Source organism: Gorilla gorilla, chromosome X (assembly GCF_029281585.2).
Source record: "Gorilla gorilla gorilla isolate KB3781 chromosome X, NHGRI_mGorGor1-v2.1_pri, whole genome shotgun sequence".
NCBI lineage: Eukaryota > Metazoa > Chordata > Mammalia > Primates > Hominidae > Gorilla > Gorilla gorilla.
In genome coordinates this window covers 165,320,466-165,337,825 of record NC_073247.2, presented here as the reverse complement: position 1 = coordinate 165,337,825, position 17,360 = coordinate 165,320,466, and the positions used below count along the sequence as shown (strand labels likewise).

Sequence of the window (17,360 nt, the reverse complement as noted above, 5' to 3'; positions counted from 1 at the left end):
ACCCCAGAGTGACTTACTCCGCTGGCCCAGAGGATTCGCCTCATTTCTCACTTCATCACCTTGCTCTTCCTTTCCTACCAGCTCAGCCATTCACGCATATGCCTTTAGATTGTGGGTTCTGGGCCACATTGCTCCAAAGCCTCCACAGCTTTCTCTGGCTGCACTCGCTCCCTGCCACCCTCCAGCTCCCCTTCCCCTCTACTACATGTCCATGGTGGAGAGTCACAGCTTTATAGACCCCGCCAGTTACGGTGTGGAGAAGGCATTGGCAGTGTCCCAAGATGAGGAGAGGTGCAGTTCACCTCTGTCCCTTTAGGTGGCCCGTTGGTCTCCATGTTCTCCATGGGGATCTTCTAGTCCCCAGCCTGGGCCTTTGCAGCCCAAATTCCACAGCCAAAGAACCACAACACTCACATGTGCCAGTCTGCCCACACCCCTCCCTGTCACTCTCAGGATGCCACCCAGCCGGGGCAGCCCTCAGGAGGCTCCAGGCAGGGCTCGGGGCTGACTTGGCCGGTGTCTCAGGGATCAGTTGTGAGTGCCGGCCCCTCACTTTTCTGCTCTGTCCATGGCAATGAACATCTACGGCACAACCGCAGTGCTGTGACTGTTGCATTTGTCGTTTCTTCCCCCACTAGAAAGTCTGCTCTGAGCAGGCGGAGCTCACTGCTGCAACCTAGTCCCCAGGACAGTGTGTGGCACAGACTAGGGGTTCAAATGGAGGTGAATGAATGGGCGACTCAGAGCGTGGGCCAGCGGGCAGTGTAAGCACAAGATGGGAAATGATAACATGGGGCAGGGAGTGGGGTGGCACTTGAGTCCCTGGCCAGCCTGGCACATGCCCCTTTCCACCATGGGCAGTCCAGAGAGACCAAGAGGGCCTCCTTCCCCACCTTCCCCCAAACCCTCCAAGGCGCTCAGGAGGTAGGTTCTCTCTCTACTCAGTATCTTAAATAAACTGTTTATTCAGAAGGAACAATTAAAGAAAGCAACTATGATATGGATTACAAAAACAAACAAGCATAGATCCTCTCCAGGCTCCAGGGTGAGATGGCCCCACGCCGCAAAGACTGCCAGCCCTGGGCTGGGTGCATCAGTGGGCTAGCATGTGTGTGTGAGTGCCGACACGCGCGCACACACAAGCGCACACACGCACACCCGCCACCCACAGGGGTGTGGACAGAAATGAATGACTGTGTGTGTCTGCAGCTTGGCCCCTTCCCCACCCCCCAAAGTAGCAACGGCTGTGTGGGCCCCGCAGCAGCAAAAGTGAGGCCTTCTTCTTCCCCTCCCCCTCGGCAGCTCTCGCTCCGAGACCCCATCTCCTCCGGCGGTAGTTTGGCCACCCTCACTCACAAAGAGCCCCAGTGATCCCGTCAAGACATCTGGGGGAAGAGGGAAAAAAAAAAAAAAAACAGCCCACCAGATGTGTGGCCGGGAACCTGCCCAGTAGCTCCTAGGCCATGGATGTGGGCGGCCACTGCACCTCTGGGTCCCCATCCCCTGGGAGGCCCCAGCCCCGAGAGGACCAAGCCCTTGGTGGAGAAACAGGGAGGTGACAACACCAGTGATGGCAAACGCCTCTCCCCCAAGCAGCCACTTGGGGACAGGGGCGGGACTGGGATCCAGTCCCTGTGGCAACGAGGTGGCACACACCCTTCCTGAAGGGGGAAGCGCAGGGAGGCGCAGGGCCTAGCCGAGCTGGCTGAGCACCCAGGGCCGGGGCCTGGGCCTGGACAATCACCTGGAGAGGGAACCCCCACCCCCATCCCGCAAAGAAAAAGTAACAGTCGCAGAAGAGGCAGGCTCCGAGCATGGTCCCGCCATAGGCACGTTGATTAGGACGGCAGCCCGCGTGAGGTATTGCGCTCTCCCCCCAGCACCCTGCTCAGGCTGAGCCCTCCTGCCCTCCCCTCCCTTGCCACACGAGTGGGCAGGGACACCCGTGGGTGGGGGTGGGGCAGGGGCCGGCCTGCCGGCCACGGGGCCCTAGGTGGGGGCCAGCTCGAAGGCGCCATCACTGGTGGGGGTGGTGAAGAAGGAGGGCGGGTTGGAGGCCGCAGATGCCTGCCCCCCACTGCCCTGCTCCTGCGAGTGGCGTTCCTCCAGCCGCAAGCTGCGCTCAAAGTCCAGCAACTGCCCCATGAAGTTGAAGTTGGGGGAGATGTTAGACTTCTTCCTCTTGACCAGGTCATAGGCATCGTTGAGAGAGAGGTGGAGCTTCTGCATGAGGTAGGCCACAGTGACGGTGACAGAACGGCTGACCCCCGCCAAGCAGTGGACGAGCACCCCGCAGTTCTGGGACAAGGCCTCATCTAGATGGGGCAGGACAGGGCCCGGGAGAGCCGGAGGGCAGGCGTGTGTGAGGCCGAGGCCTTCCGAAGGGCCCTCAAAGACCCCGCCCTGCCCCCTGAGCCAGATGGCCACGGCCTGGAGGTTTCGCTAGTGGCCTCTGGGGGCCACCCTAGCTCTGCCTGTCCCCTAGAACTGCCACCTAGGCTTTTGGCTCTGGGAATGGCAGCCGGGCTTGGGAGGAGTACTTACAAGGGGGAGGCCAGAGCAGGCCTTGGGGAGGACACGAGGGAAGGGTGGGTGGGGTGGACTCACCAATGAACTCAATGGCTTCCGGAAAGAACTGCGACAGGTTCTGGCTCCAGTGGTCGGAGATGGGGATCTGCTTGTAGTGAAAGTCACCATTCTTCTCGAAGAAGTTTGGGAGGTTGGGGGTGACATTGAGGATGTAGCGGATGCCCAGTTTGGCCAGGCTTTCCAAATTGGCGGAATCCCGGGCACTGCCCAGATAGAGGTTGGGCAGGATCTGGACAGGGAAGGATGCCCGCAGCCCCACTGGTGGGGGTGTGGCACCCTCCGAATCCAGGCCACAGCTCATGGAGTCGCGGTCGGCCTCGGATTCCGCATCAGAGCAGTCGGAGCCCAGGCACAGGCTGCCCAACCCCACCACAGGCACTGGACTGGGCACCGGCGCCATGCTGGAGCCGGCACGGCCACCAAGGCTGGTCTCACACAGGTGAGGGCACTCGGCCTGGAATCTGCTGAAGCCTCCTGTTGGGGAGAGGGCATGGGGCCTGCTGACCTGGCCTCCTGGGCAGCCAAGTGCCTCTGTCTGGGGCTGGGGAGATGACCCTAGACAACTCGGAGGGTTTGCAAATGTTCCCAAAGGGAACACAAAACCCAGCAGCTTGGTGTGTCCTGGTGCCCACGTGGGGCCCTAGCCACCCTCAGTCAGCTGGGGCTGCAAGAAGCTGGGCTCACACTGAGCCACCGGAAAGGATCTTACACCCCTAGGGTCAAGCTGAGGCAGGTGTGAGGGCTCAACAGAGCCGAGATGTACTGCCAGCCTTAGGGAGGACTGCGGCCATCAGCTAAAGAAAAGGAGGAACTCAGATGTCAGCTCTCTGCCTGGGCATCTCCTGACTCTCAGGGATGAAGTGGGACCCCAAGATGTGGGGGAACTTGGGGGAGAATATGGCTCAAGAAGCCAGCATCTCTATTTACAGATACTATTTCCCCGGGCTGGAAACCTGACACTTTATATGCTGTTCGGGAGGCTAAGGTGGGAGGATCGCTTGAGCCCAGGAGGCTTCAGTGAGCCGTGATTGCACCAGCACTGTCTGACCCCTGCCTCCCTTGCTCATTCCTGAGCAGGTTGGGGAGGTGGGGATACCCTTGCCGAGACCCTGGGGAGCCCGCACTTTGTAATTCGTTCTTGAGCATCCTGAGAACTAGCTCAGGTCAGGCTAATTCTCCCCATTTTCCAGGCTCAGAGATTGGGCTGCCGAGGGTGAAGAACTTGCCCACGGTCACACTCAGGCTTCCCTCCTCTCAAAGCAGCCCAGCAGGTCATCAGGGGAGGGGGGCCTCAACTCGCTTTAGAAAAAAAGAAGTGGGGCTGGCCTAAGGTCAAGTGAATCCCGAACCCCCTGGAAGGAGGGCCCCGCGGCACCTACCCTGGAGGTAGTAGGCCAGGTAGCCTTCCTCTCGCAGCTTCTGCAGCAGGGTGCCCAGCACCGACTCGGCCTCCCACTCCTCGGCCTCGGCCTCGGCCTCCCCGCGCCGGCGCCGGCCCCCGCCCTGGTCGTACAGGAGCACGGGGGCAGGCGGGGGCGGCTGCAGCGGCGGCCCAGGCAGGAGCGCGCGCACCGACAGGCTGCCCCTCCGCAGGCGGCGCAGCAGGAGCGCCGGCAGGGCCACGCTCAGCGCCCCACCGATGCGCGCCGACTCGTACAGCTCGCGGCTGCGGCAGTCCAGGAGCAGGAGCCGCGGCCGCGGGGGCGACAGCTCCCGACGCAGCCACAGGCACGAGCGGCCCAGACCCTCCATGGGCGATCGGCTCCCTACACGCTGGACCACGGGCGCTGCGAAGAGAGAGAAGGCACGGTGTGAGCTACCGGATGGCCGAGGGGGCTCAGACTTGAAGCCGGCCCCGCGTCCTGAAGGCGGGAGCTCAGGGTCCCCCACCATGAGGACTCCCAACAAGGCGCCCCAAGAAAACCCCCAGGCAGCAGCTCGGCCCGGGGAAGGGTCCTCGAGGAGGGCTGAGCGGCTAACCGCCCCTTCGAGGCTCATCTTGGGGTACCCTGAGGCCGCAGCCGCCTCCCTCCATACCCCCTTTCTGCTCCTGTCTCGGCCTTCTCGCGAACGCTCCCCAAGTTCGAGCTTCCGACTCTGGTTGGGGGTGTGCGTGTGAGGAGTGCCGTTCGAGGCCTAGATCTCCCCCAGGGCCAGGTGGGCCAGGGGAACAGAGGAGGCGCCGAGGTGCTGGGCCTCAGCGAGTCCTCTCAGAGGTGATCTGGCCCCCGGTCCCCCATCTCCCCCTACCCCTAGGAGAGAACAAAAGGAAAGAGACCTGGAGCGAGATCCGGCGGTGGACGACCGCGCGTGGACGTTCTGGCCACGGCCACTGCCACGGCGGAACGCGAGGCGCCGTCCCGGGGCAGAGAGTCCCCAGGCCTGGCCGCCAGGAGAGGGCGGGGCGGCGGTGCAGGCTCGCACGTGGAAGCCGAGCCCCGCGCAGCCCGCGCAGCCCGCGCACCGGCCGCTTCCTGGCAGCCGGACCCAGCTTCCACCTTGGAAACTGCCTTCGGACGTGGAGTTACAACTCCGAGGGGCGGGCCGGGGCGGGGCTCCGGGGGCGGGCCCGGCGGGCCGGTGAGCCAACGGGTGCTAGCCGAAGCAGTCGGGTGGGACCTGCGAGTCGGCTGAGCTGGGGCTTCCACCGAGGCGGGACGGGGTCGGGGCAGAGGCCAAGGGCAGGTCAGGGGCCCAGCAGGGGACCAGCTGCGGCTCCCCTGGCCGGCGCCAGCCTGGCCTCGGGAGGCAGGGGGAGGGGTGAGGACCGGAGCCCAGCCCCTCTGCCGCAGAAGCTGCCTCCAACCCAACTCACAGGGTGATACTGGACCATCTTCTCCCCTGCCTGGGTCTCAGTGGCCCCATCTCTGTAATGGGCTCATAGCTAGCAGCTTGGGCAAACTTGGGATGCCACCGAAATCACGGAGGGGAGGAGGAAGCAGGTCCAGAAACTTAGTGCAGCTTTGGCCCAGAGGTCTGCTGCAGGGCTAGGCAGGCAGGGGGAGCTCCTGGATACCTAGCAATACCAGCCCGCTTCACTCGCACAGGACTGGCCAAAAGCACCCAGGAACCCTGAGCTCCCAGCCCTAAACTGGGGCACTCTGCTCTTATCACATTACTGATCCTAAGAGTCACCCGTGGCTCCCCCCTCTGCCTCCTTCCCTTAACCCCCCTTCGGCTAATCAAAGTGGAAAGAACTAGTTTCTACCTAAATATCTCTCACATCCACGCCTCTCTCCCCTGTCCCTTGCCCTAGCCGAGGGCTCAAATTCATCAGCTTTAGGCCAGGTCACTGTCACATCTTGCACGACAGTCTCCCTGCCTCCGGGCCTGCAACGACCTACCCTGCCCTGCCCAGCCCTGCCCAATGTCAGAATGCCATCCACTCAACCAAGGCTGGTGGCCTCCATCCTTTCCTCCATGGGCACAACAGGCGGGACAGATCCACAGGCAGCAAGAGCACCGGACAAGGTCTCAGGTGTGGTGAGCGCTGAGGTAGGAGCCCAGGGTCAGGGGGAGGTGTCCACAGTGCTGATCTGGCTAAAAGTCCCCTCTCTGCTTAAAGCTCAACAAAAGCAAATAACAGTGTTGAAGGAAAATGTACGCCAGATAAGATAAAGCTCATACCCAACTAAAAGGTTAAGACCCCTGTAGATAAATGGGCAAAGAACCTGAAAACACTGCATACTGCAGGAAGGAGGGAATGCGGTGGCCTAACAAATATTTGGGGGAAGGTTCAACTTCAGGCGTGGAAGGAAAGCCACTCCAATAAACAAGTAACAATGACCAACGAGGTAACACTTCCCACCTACTGCATTAGAAGTGTTCTCATTTTTGAGAACACGCAGTGCTGGCAAGATTGCTGTGAAATCAGCGTGCTGTTCGACTGTTGCAGGGTTATATACTGGTACGGCCCCTTTGGAAATTAATCTGGCAATATCAAGAGCTAGGAAAATATCCCAACCCTTTGACCACTTTTGGGAATCTAAGGAACGAAAGTAAAAGAAAGCAAAGTTATGCACACGAGGATGGGCACCACAAAGCATTTTTCTAAGAAGTGGAAAATGCAAAGCAAACTACGAGTCTAAAGACTCCTCTCAGGAGCCATGGAGTTAGAGGAGAAAATGTCTGAGGTCATGGTTAGGTAAGAGGGCAGGTGACGGAAAGCTAGGTGGGTCACCTCTAAGGGGCTTCCAGTTTGCCTCTCTCCCTCCCTTTCAGGCAGCGGGCTGCTAGCCGGGGACTCCCAGGACCCCGGCACTGGGCTGCTTTCCGGCCACACCCCCCATGTCCCTGCGTCTAACATGAGTCCTAATTCCTGCATCCAAGGGCTTTGGGCAGCTGGACTGTGCCCTTCCTTCTCTCACCCAGTGGGCAAGGGCCCCAGCCCAGGCCTCCCTCCTATGCCCCCTGCCCAGATTCTGAGATTCTGCTCATTCTTCAGGCCCCCTCCTCCAGGCAGCCTTCCCAACTCGGAGCCAGTAGTCTCCCTCCTCTGTGCTCCCTAGTGTGGTCACTTTCCCCCTTTCTCAGTGTGTTCCTGGGGCAGGGACTTTGTCTTCTGTTTTCTGTCTCATAGCCTAGCTCCACAGTGGTGGAGGTGGACACCGGCACCCAGCCTGGGGGCTGCCTCCAGGCCCACTGCAGCTGTGGGTGGGAGCTCAGAGTGGGCAGGGGTTGAAGGCACCACGGAGGTTCTGCCATGTGCCAGTCTTGTTGTGGATAGTGGGGGTGGCGCAGGGCTGTGACCAGCAGGGAGCTGGACAGCCACTTCCCCCGCCCGCCCTGCCGTGGGGGCTCAGTTCGGCTAGAGAGGGAGCTGCTGAGCTGCTCAGTGGCGCTCTCTGGAGAGGGTTCCCTGGAGGTGAGAGGAGCTGGGCTGGAATGAGGACGGGGAGAGGCAACCTCCGCAATGGGGAAGGGAGGGGAAGCCTAGGATCCAAGGGTCCACGTCTCCCGACGCTTGGCGAGGGGCTCCCCTGCACCTAACTGCGGAGCCCTGCTGCCAAGTCCTCCCACCGGGAGAAAGCATTTGGGAGGAGGCCATGAGGGGCTCAATTTCCAAAGTCAGAGCTCAGTGCTCGGGGCCCACAGCGCCCGCAGCGCCAGCAACAGGACAAATGGGAACCTGTTGCCACCTCCGCACTGCAGGGCTGAGCGCAGCCAACCCCCTAATCCCCCTCTCACCTGCGACCCTCGCCGGGCCGCCCCCACTCAGGCCCCCTGTAGCGCCGGCTCTGGGCGCCGCCCCGCCGGCAGCCGCTCCCGGGTGCGCTGTGCTGGGGGAGGCCGCGCCGCGCGCCCGGGCCTCGTCTGGCCCCCTCCGGCGGGCTGAGCCAGGCCGCGCGCTCGCTGCCCGCCGCAGGGTGGGCGCTGCGCCTGCCGCCCCCGCCCCCGCCCCCGCCCCCGCCGGGCGCCCCGGGCCTCCGCCGGGCCGGGCCAGCGCCCCCTGGAGGCCGCGGGGACGCCGCCGCCTGCAGGCCTCGCGCGCGCCGCGTGCGCCCTCTGGTCCCGGGAGCCTCCCGGGAGCGGCGCCGCGCCGCCTTCCCCCACGAGATGCACCGTTCCCGCCGGGCCGAGTGACAGGATTTCGGCTGTCGCGGCCGGGTCACATGGCCAAGAGCACAAGTCCCAGCGACAGCGTGTCTGCCAAATCCAGTGTCTTTTCCACCAAATCCACTTTCTGCTGGGGATGGCTTTCTGCTTTTCCTGGTCGGTCTCCTCGCGGGACTGGGAGTTCCTCCAAGGCAGGAACGGGTGTGTGCCCGGCCCCAGGCTGGCCCCAGCCCCCAGTGCAGGGCCTGGCACGCGCCCGGCGCTCGCGGAAGAAATGCTCGTTAACAAAGAAGGCATGAATGAATGAAACCAATTGTTGCCTGAGGGAGCTGCTCCTGCTTTTCCTTCTGCCGATCACACACTCCTCCCCCACCCCGACACGCACAAGCACACGTGCACACACAGCCCTCCCCGTAACACACACGCAGGCAGGCACCCAGACAGCGCGCGCGGACGCCAGCCCCCATGGAACCCACCTACTACGTGCTTGCCGGGCAGCTGGCGCCCCTTTGGTCCCACCTGGGCCGCCTCCATTTCAGCGCCGGGCTCTCTCCGCCGCCTCCCCGCCCCTCCCCGGGGCCCCTTGCTTCCACATCTAAGTACCCTACCTTGGACCCCAAAGTGCCTTCTTTATCTCTTAGGGAAGAGGCCAAGCTAGTCGCTGGGGAGTCTCAAGGTCTGTTTAGGGAGGCACCTGGGGGGCCCAAGGCTGCTGAGCCTCTGCCGAAGGGGAGCCAGAGGTGCCTGGCAGGGATGCCACCAAATGCTGCAGCCTCTAGAGCCCGCGTGCCAGGTGTTGGGGGGGGAGGGAGGGAGGGACTCAGAGATGTGCTGGGGGGTGTCGAAGGCTATTTGTGATGGGGGCGGGGCAGGGTGCTGGAGAGCGTGAATCCAGCAGGTGTGCGCGCGTGCTGGGGTGGATGAGAGTGCGCGTTGGAGATGCTGGAGGTGTGTGCCTGGGACGTGGGGAGCGTCAGCCGCTGGGATGTGGGTTTCTGATGGGACCTCGCTCCAGGGTGGGTGGACTGCAGTGTCTCTGGGCTGGCAACGTGGGTGGGGTGTCTGTAATGGGCAGATGGGGAGTTCGAGGTGGTGGGGGCATGGTAGGGGGAGCTATGTTAGTGCAGGTATGGCAGAGATGTGTTGGAAGCGTGCGTGTGCGCCTGGGTGTGTACTGGGGCGTGGCAGGGTCTCGGGGGGGTTGGCATGAGTTGGGGACAGTGGTGAGTGGTGGGGCAGGGGCTGCTAGTGTGTGCACTACAGGCACCCGGGTCTGTGGTGCGTGGTTTGTATGCGCGCGAGTGTGCAGCCGATGTAAGTGGCAGGAGACACGGGAGGTGCACGGGCGGTGTGCGGGGGTGTGCGGAGCAGCACCGAATGGGTGTCGTAGGGGCGCGCGCGCCGGCTTCGTGGGGTGTGCGTTGTCAGGACTTTGGGGGTGCAGGGTGGAGGAGCGCACGTCGGGGCGGGGGCAGCCAGGCCGGGTGGGGTGGGGGTCCCCGGGGCGCCGCTTGCTCCACTCACCTCCGCTCTGCTCGGTTCTCCGCGCCGGTTCCCTGCGTCGCGGCCGGGAAGTTTCCGAAGCTCGGGCGGCGGGAAGCGCCACTGCTGCAGCCTAACGCCACCGGAACCCCGGGTGGTGGCCTCTCCTGGAGCCGAGGGGCAGCCGCCGCCGCCGCTGCGGAGGGAAACTCCAAATCCCGCCTCCGCCGCCGCTGCCTCCTCCGCCTCTGCCGCCGCCTCCTCCCCTCCAGTCGCCGTCTTCTCCGCCCCCTGCCCAGGAGGGGCACTGTAGCTGGCGGCTCGCGGGGAGGGAGCGGGGAGGGGCCGCGGCCTGCCCGGCGTCTCCCTCCACCTCCCACGCCCCCCCACCCCCTGCCGCCTTCCTCCCACCTGCAAGCCTCTGTTCTCTAGGCCAGTCCTGCCCGACGCGCCCTGCGCTCCCCGGTCCCCAGTGGCGCTAATGAGTGGGGGCTCCGGCGCTTGGGGCGCGGGAGTGGGGTTGGGGGCCCTGAACTAGGCTGGGCCTGGGCTAGGCGGACGGTTACAGCGCAGAATCTGCACTGGCACCCCAGCGAAGGGGCCCATTGAGGACTGGGCGCAACTTGGTCCCCCAGAGCCACCTCCTGCTCCCACAGTGGAGAGGGTATAAAGTCTGGCTGACAGCGCTGCTAATTCCATCCCCCACCCCAGGTCCCCCTGCAGTGTCTCCTCTCATTCTCATGTGTCAGATTCTGGCTAATAGTAATAGCATTTGAGCCTCAGTGCCTGGAAGGGGTGGAGCCAGGACGTTTGGGTGGGGGAGGGGCTGGAAGCGAGTAGGGAGCGGCTGTTGTCACTAGGTCCCGTTAGCTTTCTCCTTTGTGCCAAAGGTCACACGCATTGCCATCAAGGACCTCATTTTATCCTTACAGCAGTTCTGGAAGTCTGAGGAGATTGTCCCCATGCTACAGCCAGGGAAACTGAGTCCGTGGCTCCCTGGTGGTGGCACAATAGTGTAGTGGCAGAGTAGGATGTGGCTTGGGCTGGCTGAGTTCAGAAGCCTAGAGCCTGAGCGAGTGTGAGTGCGGAAGATTGCGTGGGGAGGGGAGGCAGAGGACAGCCCGTGGAGATGTGCACCTGGCCTTTCTGGGGCTCCCAGACCGGCAGTGTATGAGCCCGGCCTCGTGCCTGCAGTGGGGGATTGCCTGAGACCCGGCAGGAGGCTGTGAGCATCAAGGGCCGTCTTCTCCGCCCAGGGAGCGCAGGATAAGGTGCAGCCAGGCAGGGCTGGGATGCCAGCAGCTCCGCTGGCCGCTTGGCTGTGTCTGCGGCAGCGCTGAATTCCCCTGAGTCATTACCCCTGGAAGAGGCGAGGGCAGCAGCTTTGCCTCTGGAGCCCAGGTCCCTGTCCCATCTGGGTCTCCATTTCCTGGTCTGTACGTTTGGGGAGAGAGGTGGGACCATGTGATCTCCAAGGACCCTCCTAGCTGTGCTGCAGTTTCAAGCCATGGTGCGTGAGCTGGGAGGGTCCTGCTGTCGCCAGCCAGGCCTGCCCACCCTGCTCTGGGCCCCGACTGCTCCTCTGCACCTTTTCAGCCTTGGCGGCAGCACAGCCCCTCCTGGGAGCAGGCCTCTGGCCCTGCAACCCTCTTCCTGCTCTGGACGCTGGGCCTCATGGGACTGCACTGGGGCTCTCCCCTACAGCCTTGGGGAGTCAGGCTGCCCAGGACTTGAGCTTGCACCTACCCGAGCCATGCCACGCAGGTGAGCACATGCAGCTGCCACTGGTGCCCGTACTGCTAGACGTGCTGAAGTTACGGAACCTTTCCTAAGAAATCAATATTCCATAGAAGCTGTGCCCTACAAACAGGGGGCTGCCTTTCACACTCCCCCTCCACCGAGGGCACCTCCTGTTTGGGAAGGACGTACGGCAGCTGTGCCCATGGCCTGGGTGCCCAGCTGACCCCCGGCAAAGGCTTGGTGGGTGAGCTGACTCAGAGGAGTTTCTAGCAAGGTTTGTTAACATCCCCCCCTCCGCCACCATCCTGTGCTTTAGTGACTCAGGGCTGAGAGGCTGGCGGAGAAACATTTGGATTGAAGAATGCCACCCTCGCCCCTGCACAGCTCCCACTCCCAGCCCTCCTGGTGTCTCTGCTCTCCAGGCAACAAGACCCATCCGTTGCCGGAAGAGGAGCATGCAAAGGCCAGGCCTGCCCGGAGATGCCCGGGGAGCTCGTGAGGCACAGGCCTGTTTGGCCTCAGGAAATAGCGGTTCCCTCTTCATCCCCAGGGCTGGGGAAGAAAATGCAGAACACTCCCAAGGGGGACTTGAGTGAGTGCAAGTTTGCTTGGCAGAACCGAGGGCACAGCTGGGTCTCTGACTCCGAAGCAGCTGGGTCCATCTGCTGCTGACGGGAGTCTCAGGGTGAGGTGACGGGGCCGCCCCAGCCCTCGCCCTCCATTCCACCCGGAACCCCAAGGCCACTGCCGTCCTTCCTGTCCCTTCCTTGGGGATGGCCATTGGGAAGTGGCCATCTTGTTTCCTGTCAGACCCCACGCCCTCCCGAATCCCAAAGGTGCTCCCCAGAGACCTTGAAAGCAGACACAGGAACCGCCAGCCCCGGGCAAGGTGGAGGGGCAAGGGAGCTGCACTTTGCTGGGGGTAGAGAGGTCTTTAGCCTAGCAGTGCCTCTGGCGGCCGGCCCAACTCACACCCTCTGACATGGAGGGCTTTGGCTGAAGGCATCCATATCTGTTAAGGGACAGTTTGTTCAGGGCCCGATTCCGGGCCACTCTCCAGGCAAATGAGGTTTTGGGGAGAGACCGTGGGAAAGGTGATGGCCGTCAAAGCCTCACACCTGGCACAGGGGCAGGCACGGTCCTGCCATAAGCCAAGCGCCCTCCTCAGGGCCCCGCCCAGGGTCCCCAGGCTGCCCTGCTGTTGGCTTGTCTCAGCACACCACGGCGCCTGCTGCTGCTGCCTCCGAGTGCTGGGTCCTCCCTGCCTGTGTCCCTGCATGGAACCCGGATCACATCTGCGGGCTCCGGAGCCAGGGTGCACACACATCCAAGACTTCATTTCTGGGTAACCATTGGGTCCCACAGAGATGGCTTCTGCAGCTGAAGCCTTCTGTTCACATGACAATCCCCCCACCCCCCCGCGCCAACCCTCCAACTCCTCCCTCTGCACCCTCCCATATCTGAGGCGCTTCAGCCAGCATCTTCTAGATGTACCCCGCTACCAGTTACCATGTCTTCAGAAGCACCCTACCTGTCTGCAGCCGCTCCCAAAGGAGCCCTGCCCAGACATTTGAAACAAAATGGCTCTGAAATGTCACTTGCAGACGAGGTCAAAGGCAGGCCAGCCGGGCAGCTGAGTGCCCAGGGGTGTGAGCACCAGGGAGGGACAGGAGGTAGGTGAGAGGGAAGGGAGGGGGGCAGAGCACAGAGCGCCAGCCTGTGCAGCGATTGATTTCTGCGGGCCGGGACCTGGTGAGCCATTACCACCCCCATTTGGGGAGGGCTCAGGTTCAGGTTCAGTACAATTCCCCTCTGACCAGCTGCACTGGCTCCCTCTCCTTGTCTTGTCCTCCCGAGCAGCAGTGCATGTGCGTCTGGATATACATTACAGATGATATAATCCTTTTACCGGGACAGCCAGCCACCCACACCCCTGGGCTAGACAGGGGAAGGGAAGTGAGGGGAGACAAGGAGCCTCTGTCCAGACCCCGTGCAGGGGAAGAGGAGGAGAGAGGGCAGCAGGTGACTTTCCCGCGTGGCCCAGGGATGTCCAGGGCTAAGGGAACCAGGAGAGAGGGGAGCCACCAAGGGTGAAACAATGGGTCTGGGGAGATTGGGGGTGCCAAGGATGTTCCCAGTCCACCCGGCTCCCCTGCTGCAGATCCCCCCAACCTTTGCCCGGCCTGGCCCAGGAGGAAAGGCCCACCTGCCTTTCTGGCCACATTTCAGCATCCCCCACCCCGCCCCCCTTCCAGGAACATGCTTCTCCAGTCAGGGTGTCTCACCACAGGTAACAAGATAAGACACGAGACAGGCAGCCATGGCCAGGCCCAGGCAGGGGCTTGTGGCGAGCGCTTGCCCTGGCTCAGATGTCTATTGGGGGTGGAGAGCGGCTCCTGGAGGCTGTGGGTTTTTCTCATCTCACTCCTCGGGGGCCTCTGCCCCTGCGCGCTCGGTCACAGCACCTGTTGGCTTGTCTGGCTGCCTCCCTCCACCACTCCCCATCTCCTCCCAGCACCGAAAGGCCCAGCCTGGTGGGCCCCATTGGCTTCCTGCACCCAGACCCATCCCCACCCTCAGGCTGCTGAGCCCCTTGCTGCTCTGGCGTCTGGGAGCACCCAGCACCTCTCCTGCCCACCGCTGCCACTTGCCCAAGGCCCTGCAGCGATCAGGGGCACAGCTGGAGACAGAATCACAGCTGTGGGTGCCACGAGTCACCTTCCAGACAAGGAGTCCCAGCTGACGGAGACTTGTGGCCTCCAGGACAGGGGCTCCGCGTGGGCCACCCTCGGAAGCACAGCTGTCCTGAAGCTTCCACCTTGTGTGCAGGCCCCTTGGGTAATGGTGACAGCAGCTCCAGGGACAGATGAGGGTCTCCTCCCTCCCACCACTGGCGCCGTGACCGTGAGGACAAGCCATGCTGTTTGCTGCACTTCTTGTTTGCTTCTGGATGAGGATGCTGAAGTATGGAATGTGGGGGCGGTGACTGGGCTATGTGCTCAGGTCCACAGACTAGCAGCCAGGGCCCCATGGCCAGGGCGCCCCTCCGCAGGGAACTGCCTCTGCCCTTGAGTGGTTCTTTCTTATAGGCTGGGGGACAGGCAGGAGGGGAGCTGCTGGCTCAGGCCTCAGTCACCTGGCAAGCCACCCACCCGGCCAGAGCAAGGAAGGAGGCAGCTCCCTCCTGGTTGCAGAAGGGCGCTGGAGAGCCATGGGTGCGACCGGAATTGCAGAGAAGAGCTGGCCTGTCCTTGAATGTGGGCCGCCCCCGCCAGGGTGGAGTTCAAGGCTGTGGTCCAGAGCATGTGCACCCCAGCCCAGGTGTGGGCCTTCTCCTCTGTCACCTTCTCTTAGCCCTGCTGCCCCCCATCCCCGGGTTCTTGCTGCCCCCTCTTCATTCTCCTGCCTGAGAGCCTTGCCACAGGAAGGCTCGGGATATTTCTGCCAGCTCTCTGGGGAGTTCTCCCGTCTAAATTTAGAGAGCAGCTATTACCCCTCAGTACCTGCTTCCCACATCGGTGGCTGATTTGGGTCCCGAGAGCCCCAGAGAGGAGAGCAGTGCAGATGCGGTGCCACGTGACCTGCCCACACCTCGGGGCCGGCTCCTGGGCAGAGAGAAGGTGGAGAGGAGGGGGAAGGTGAGAAAGGTGGCAGCCACGTCCCAGGGATCAACCGCATCCACGCGGAGAGGGCCAGTGGGCCTCCGCCTGAGAGATGCCATGGATGGGAAGGGGACAGCCAAGGCTCCTTGTGTGGGGTCAGGGATGCAGCCTGGCCTTCCCGGTGGGAGGCTGTGGCAGGTCACTGAGCCCCTTCCAGGGCTTCTTACTGCCCTGCCTGCAACGACAGGGTAACCATCTCCACAGCCATCTCCCTTCCACCACTGCACACTGCATGCCCACTGCCATGTCAGTGTTACACAGAGAAAAGGAGGGTGCACACAGGCGGCTCTGGGAGTTAGTCATCAGTCCTGGCCACTGCTGTCACCACCTGGAGCAGGGCCTGAGACTCGTTCTTCACTGCCTTTTGAGCTCCAAGAAGGACAGCTGTGGCTGACATGGGCTGGGACCATGAGGGTGACCCAGGGTCCAGTCTGTCAGCCTGTAAGGCTCAGCTCTCAGGACGCGTGGTTGGAGAGCTGGCCAGAGCCATGAGGACCATGGCTGCCTGTTCTTCTCAGCCCTAAAGGGGAAAGCAGGGGAGGCTGAGGATGGGATCCCCAGGACCATGAGCCTAGGTGGACTTCCCAGTCGGCAGGGCAGCCAGCTTGAGACTGGCTTCCTGGAGGGGTGAGCGTCCCGTCTCTAGAGGATCCAAGCAGAAGCCGCAGGGCTGCTGCCTTTCTTGTGCTACCCGCTGCAGTGGTGAGCCCAGCCAGAGGGAGGTGTCACAGATGGCTGGCGCTGAGGCTGGCTCCTTGGCATCTGAGGATTGGCCTGCTCCCAGCCCTGCTCCCTGGCTGGCTGTGGTCAGAATTGCCCTATGGTGGATGGTGGGTGGTTCCTTGGAGCTCAGCACAGGCAAGGCAGGGAGATCTGCCTGGAAGCTCTTGGGCTGGGTCTCCTGGCAGGCGGCGTCTCTGGTGCATGCTCACTTCCCTCTTCTCGGCCCAGCTCAGCCAGAACCTCAAGGGCCCCAAGGGAGCCACAGTGAAGGCCCTTGCTTGGCCTCTGAAGGGTCTTTTGTGTCCTCATAGTTTGGGTCGGTGCTACCTGTCGCTTGTCACTTCTCATGTTGCCCGAAGACCTGTAGGACCAGGAGCTGGTGATTCTCAGCACACTGCCATCCTGTTTCTCTGAGCATGTCGCTTATTGATTGTTGTTTTGGGGGAGGGATGAGTGTCGGGACCTCCCAGCCCACCGCCTGGCTGACGTCACTCCAGTGCTCATACACTGGCCTGTGACACCAGGTCTCTGCCCCAGGCTCCTGGGCCCAGCTGCCCCCAGGTGGGTTCCCTTGGGTGACCTCCAGGCTTCTCAAACTCACGTGTCCCAGACACAAGCCCAGGGCTCTTATCTCAGTGACAGCCACATCGGGTCTGCCTGGGTAGGCTCTGTAGGCCGCAAGGGAGAGAAGTGTCCAGAGGCTGTCTTCAGGAAAAGGGGACGTGTAGTGCCCAGAACATCCTCTCCTCAGCCAAGCCCACCTATCCCCCAGGGCTCCTCCCATCCCCGTGTCCTCCATCCTCTGGCCCTCATCCCCTGGCCACCAGCCTTGAGCCTGCCCATCCTGACCTCCCTAAAAGGCCTGAGCATCTCAAAATTGTTCCATGCCACCCCACAGCTTCCAAGTCGAGAGCCCTCTTTGGCCTGGTTTCTCCTGAGCTGCAGCCGGTGGGTGCTGTGTGTTCTCCCACCAGCTTCCCCAGAGCCCAGGCCAGCTGGCATCGCCTTCCTTGAGAAGTGGCGGCTTCCAGACGGGACTCATCTGCCTCCTGCCAAACTCCAAGGCCTCCAAGGCTCTTCCTCCACCTGCCCCTGCTTGCTTGGGTCCCCTCCTAAGGCCTCCCTCCTCATGCCCACCCCCTCCTGGTTTTCTTTCCCCCACTCTGGCCACTTGTCCCAAGTCTCTTTCTTATGTCCCTCTTCTGGGGGACGACTGTGACATCAGTGTCTCCTGGGTTCCACGCCTGTAGCTCCATTGCTGCCTGGATGTCCCAAAGTTCTTCCCTCCACACCCCAAACTCGGGGGTGCCCTTGATTCCTCTCTCTCCATAATCACCCCTCACATTGCTGGATTTTCTCTTGACCCAGGCCCTGTCCCCTCTCGCTTGGACGACGGCCCCAGCCTCGCACCCATCCTCCACATCAAGGCCAGAGGAAGTGTCCTTGCCCAGAAGCTTGGCCACTTCTCCTCTTAGCCCCCTTCAGTGGCCCCTCGTGGCCTCAAGGACAAAGTCCAGCTCTACGGCCCTGAGCCATCTGGCTCCTGCTCGCTTCCCGGCGTCCTCTCCCCGACTTCCTCCAGGCCCACATTCCAGCCCCAACTCGCGC

The 17,360-nt window shown here is 62.6% G+C and overlaps 1 protein-coding gene across 3 annotated transcripts; it reads right to left on the bottom strand.

The window, feature by feature from the left end:
* Positions 1-941: 941 nt before the first annotated feature.
* Positions 942-9,876, bottom strand: DUSP9 (dual specificity phosphatase 9). 3 transcript variants are annotated; one of them, XM_019018803.4, is made up of 4 exons: positions 9,670-9,876; positions 3,969-4,376; positions 2,608-3,063; positions 942-2,315 (listed from the first exon to the last, which is right to left on the bottom strand). In XM_019018803.4, the coding sequence occupies exons 2-4, from the start codon at positions 4,339-4,341 to the stop codon at positions 1,990-1,992; spliced, it is 1,155 nt and encodes a 384-aa protein (XP_018874348.1). In that variant the 5' UTR covers positions 4,342-4,376; positions 9,670-9,876; the 3' UTR covers positions 942-1,989. The 3 variants fall into 3 exon arrangements, with proteins under 3 accessions (XP_018874348.1, XP_055231826.1, XP_055231825.1); XM_055375851.2 differs by lacking the exon at positions 9,670-9,876 and adding an exon at positions 4,868-5,439; XM_055375850.2 differs by lacking the exon at positions 9,670-9,876 and having other exon boundaries at positions 974-2,315; positions 3,969-4,835.
* Positions 9,877-17,360: the final 7,484 nt, after the last annotated feature.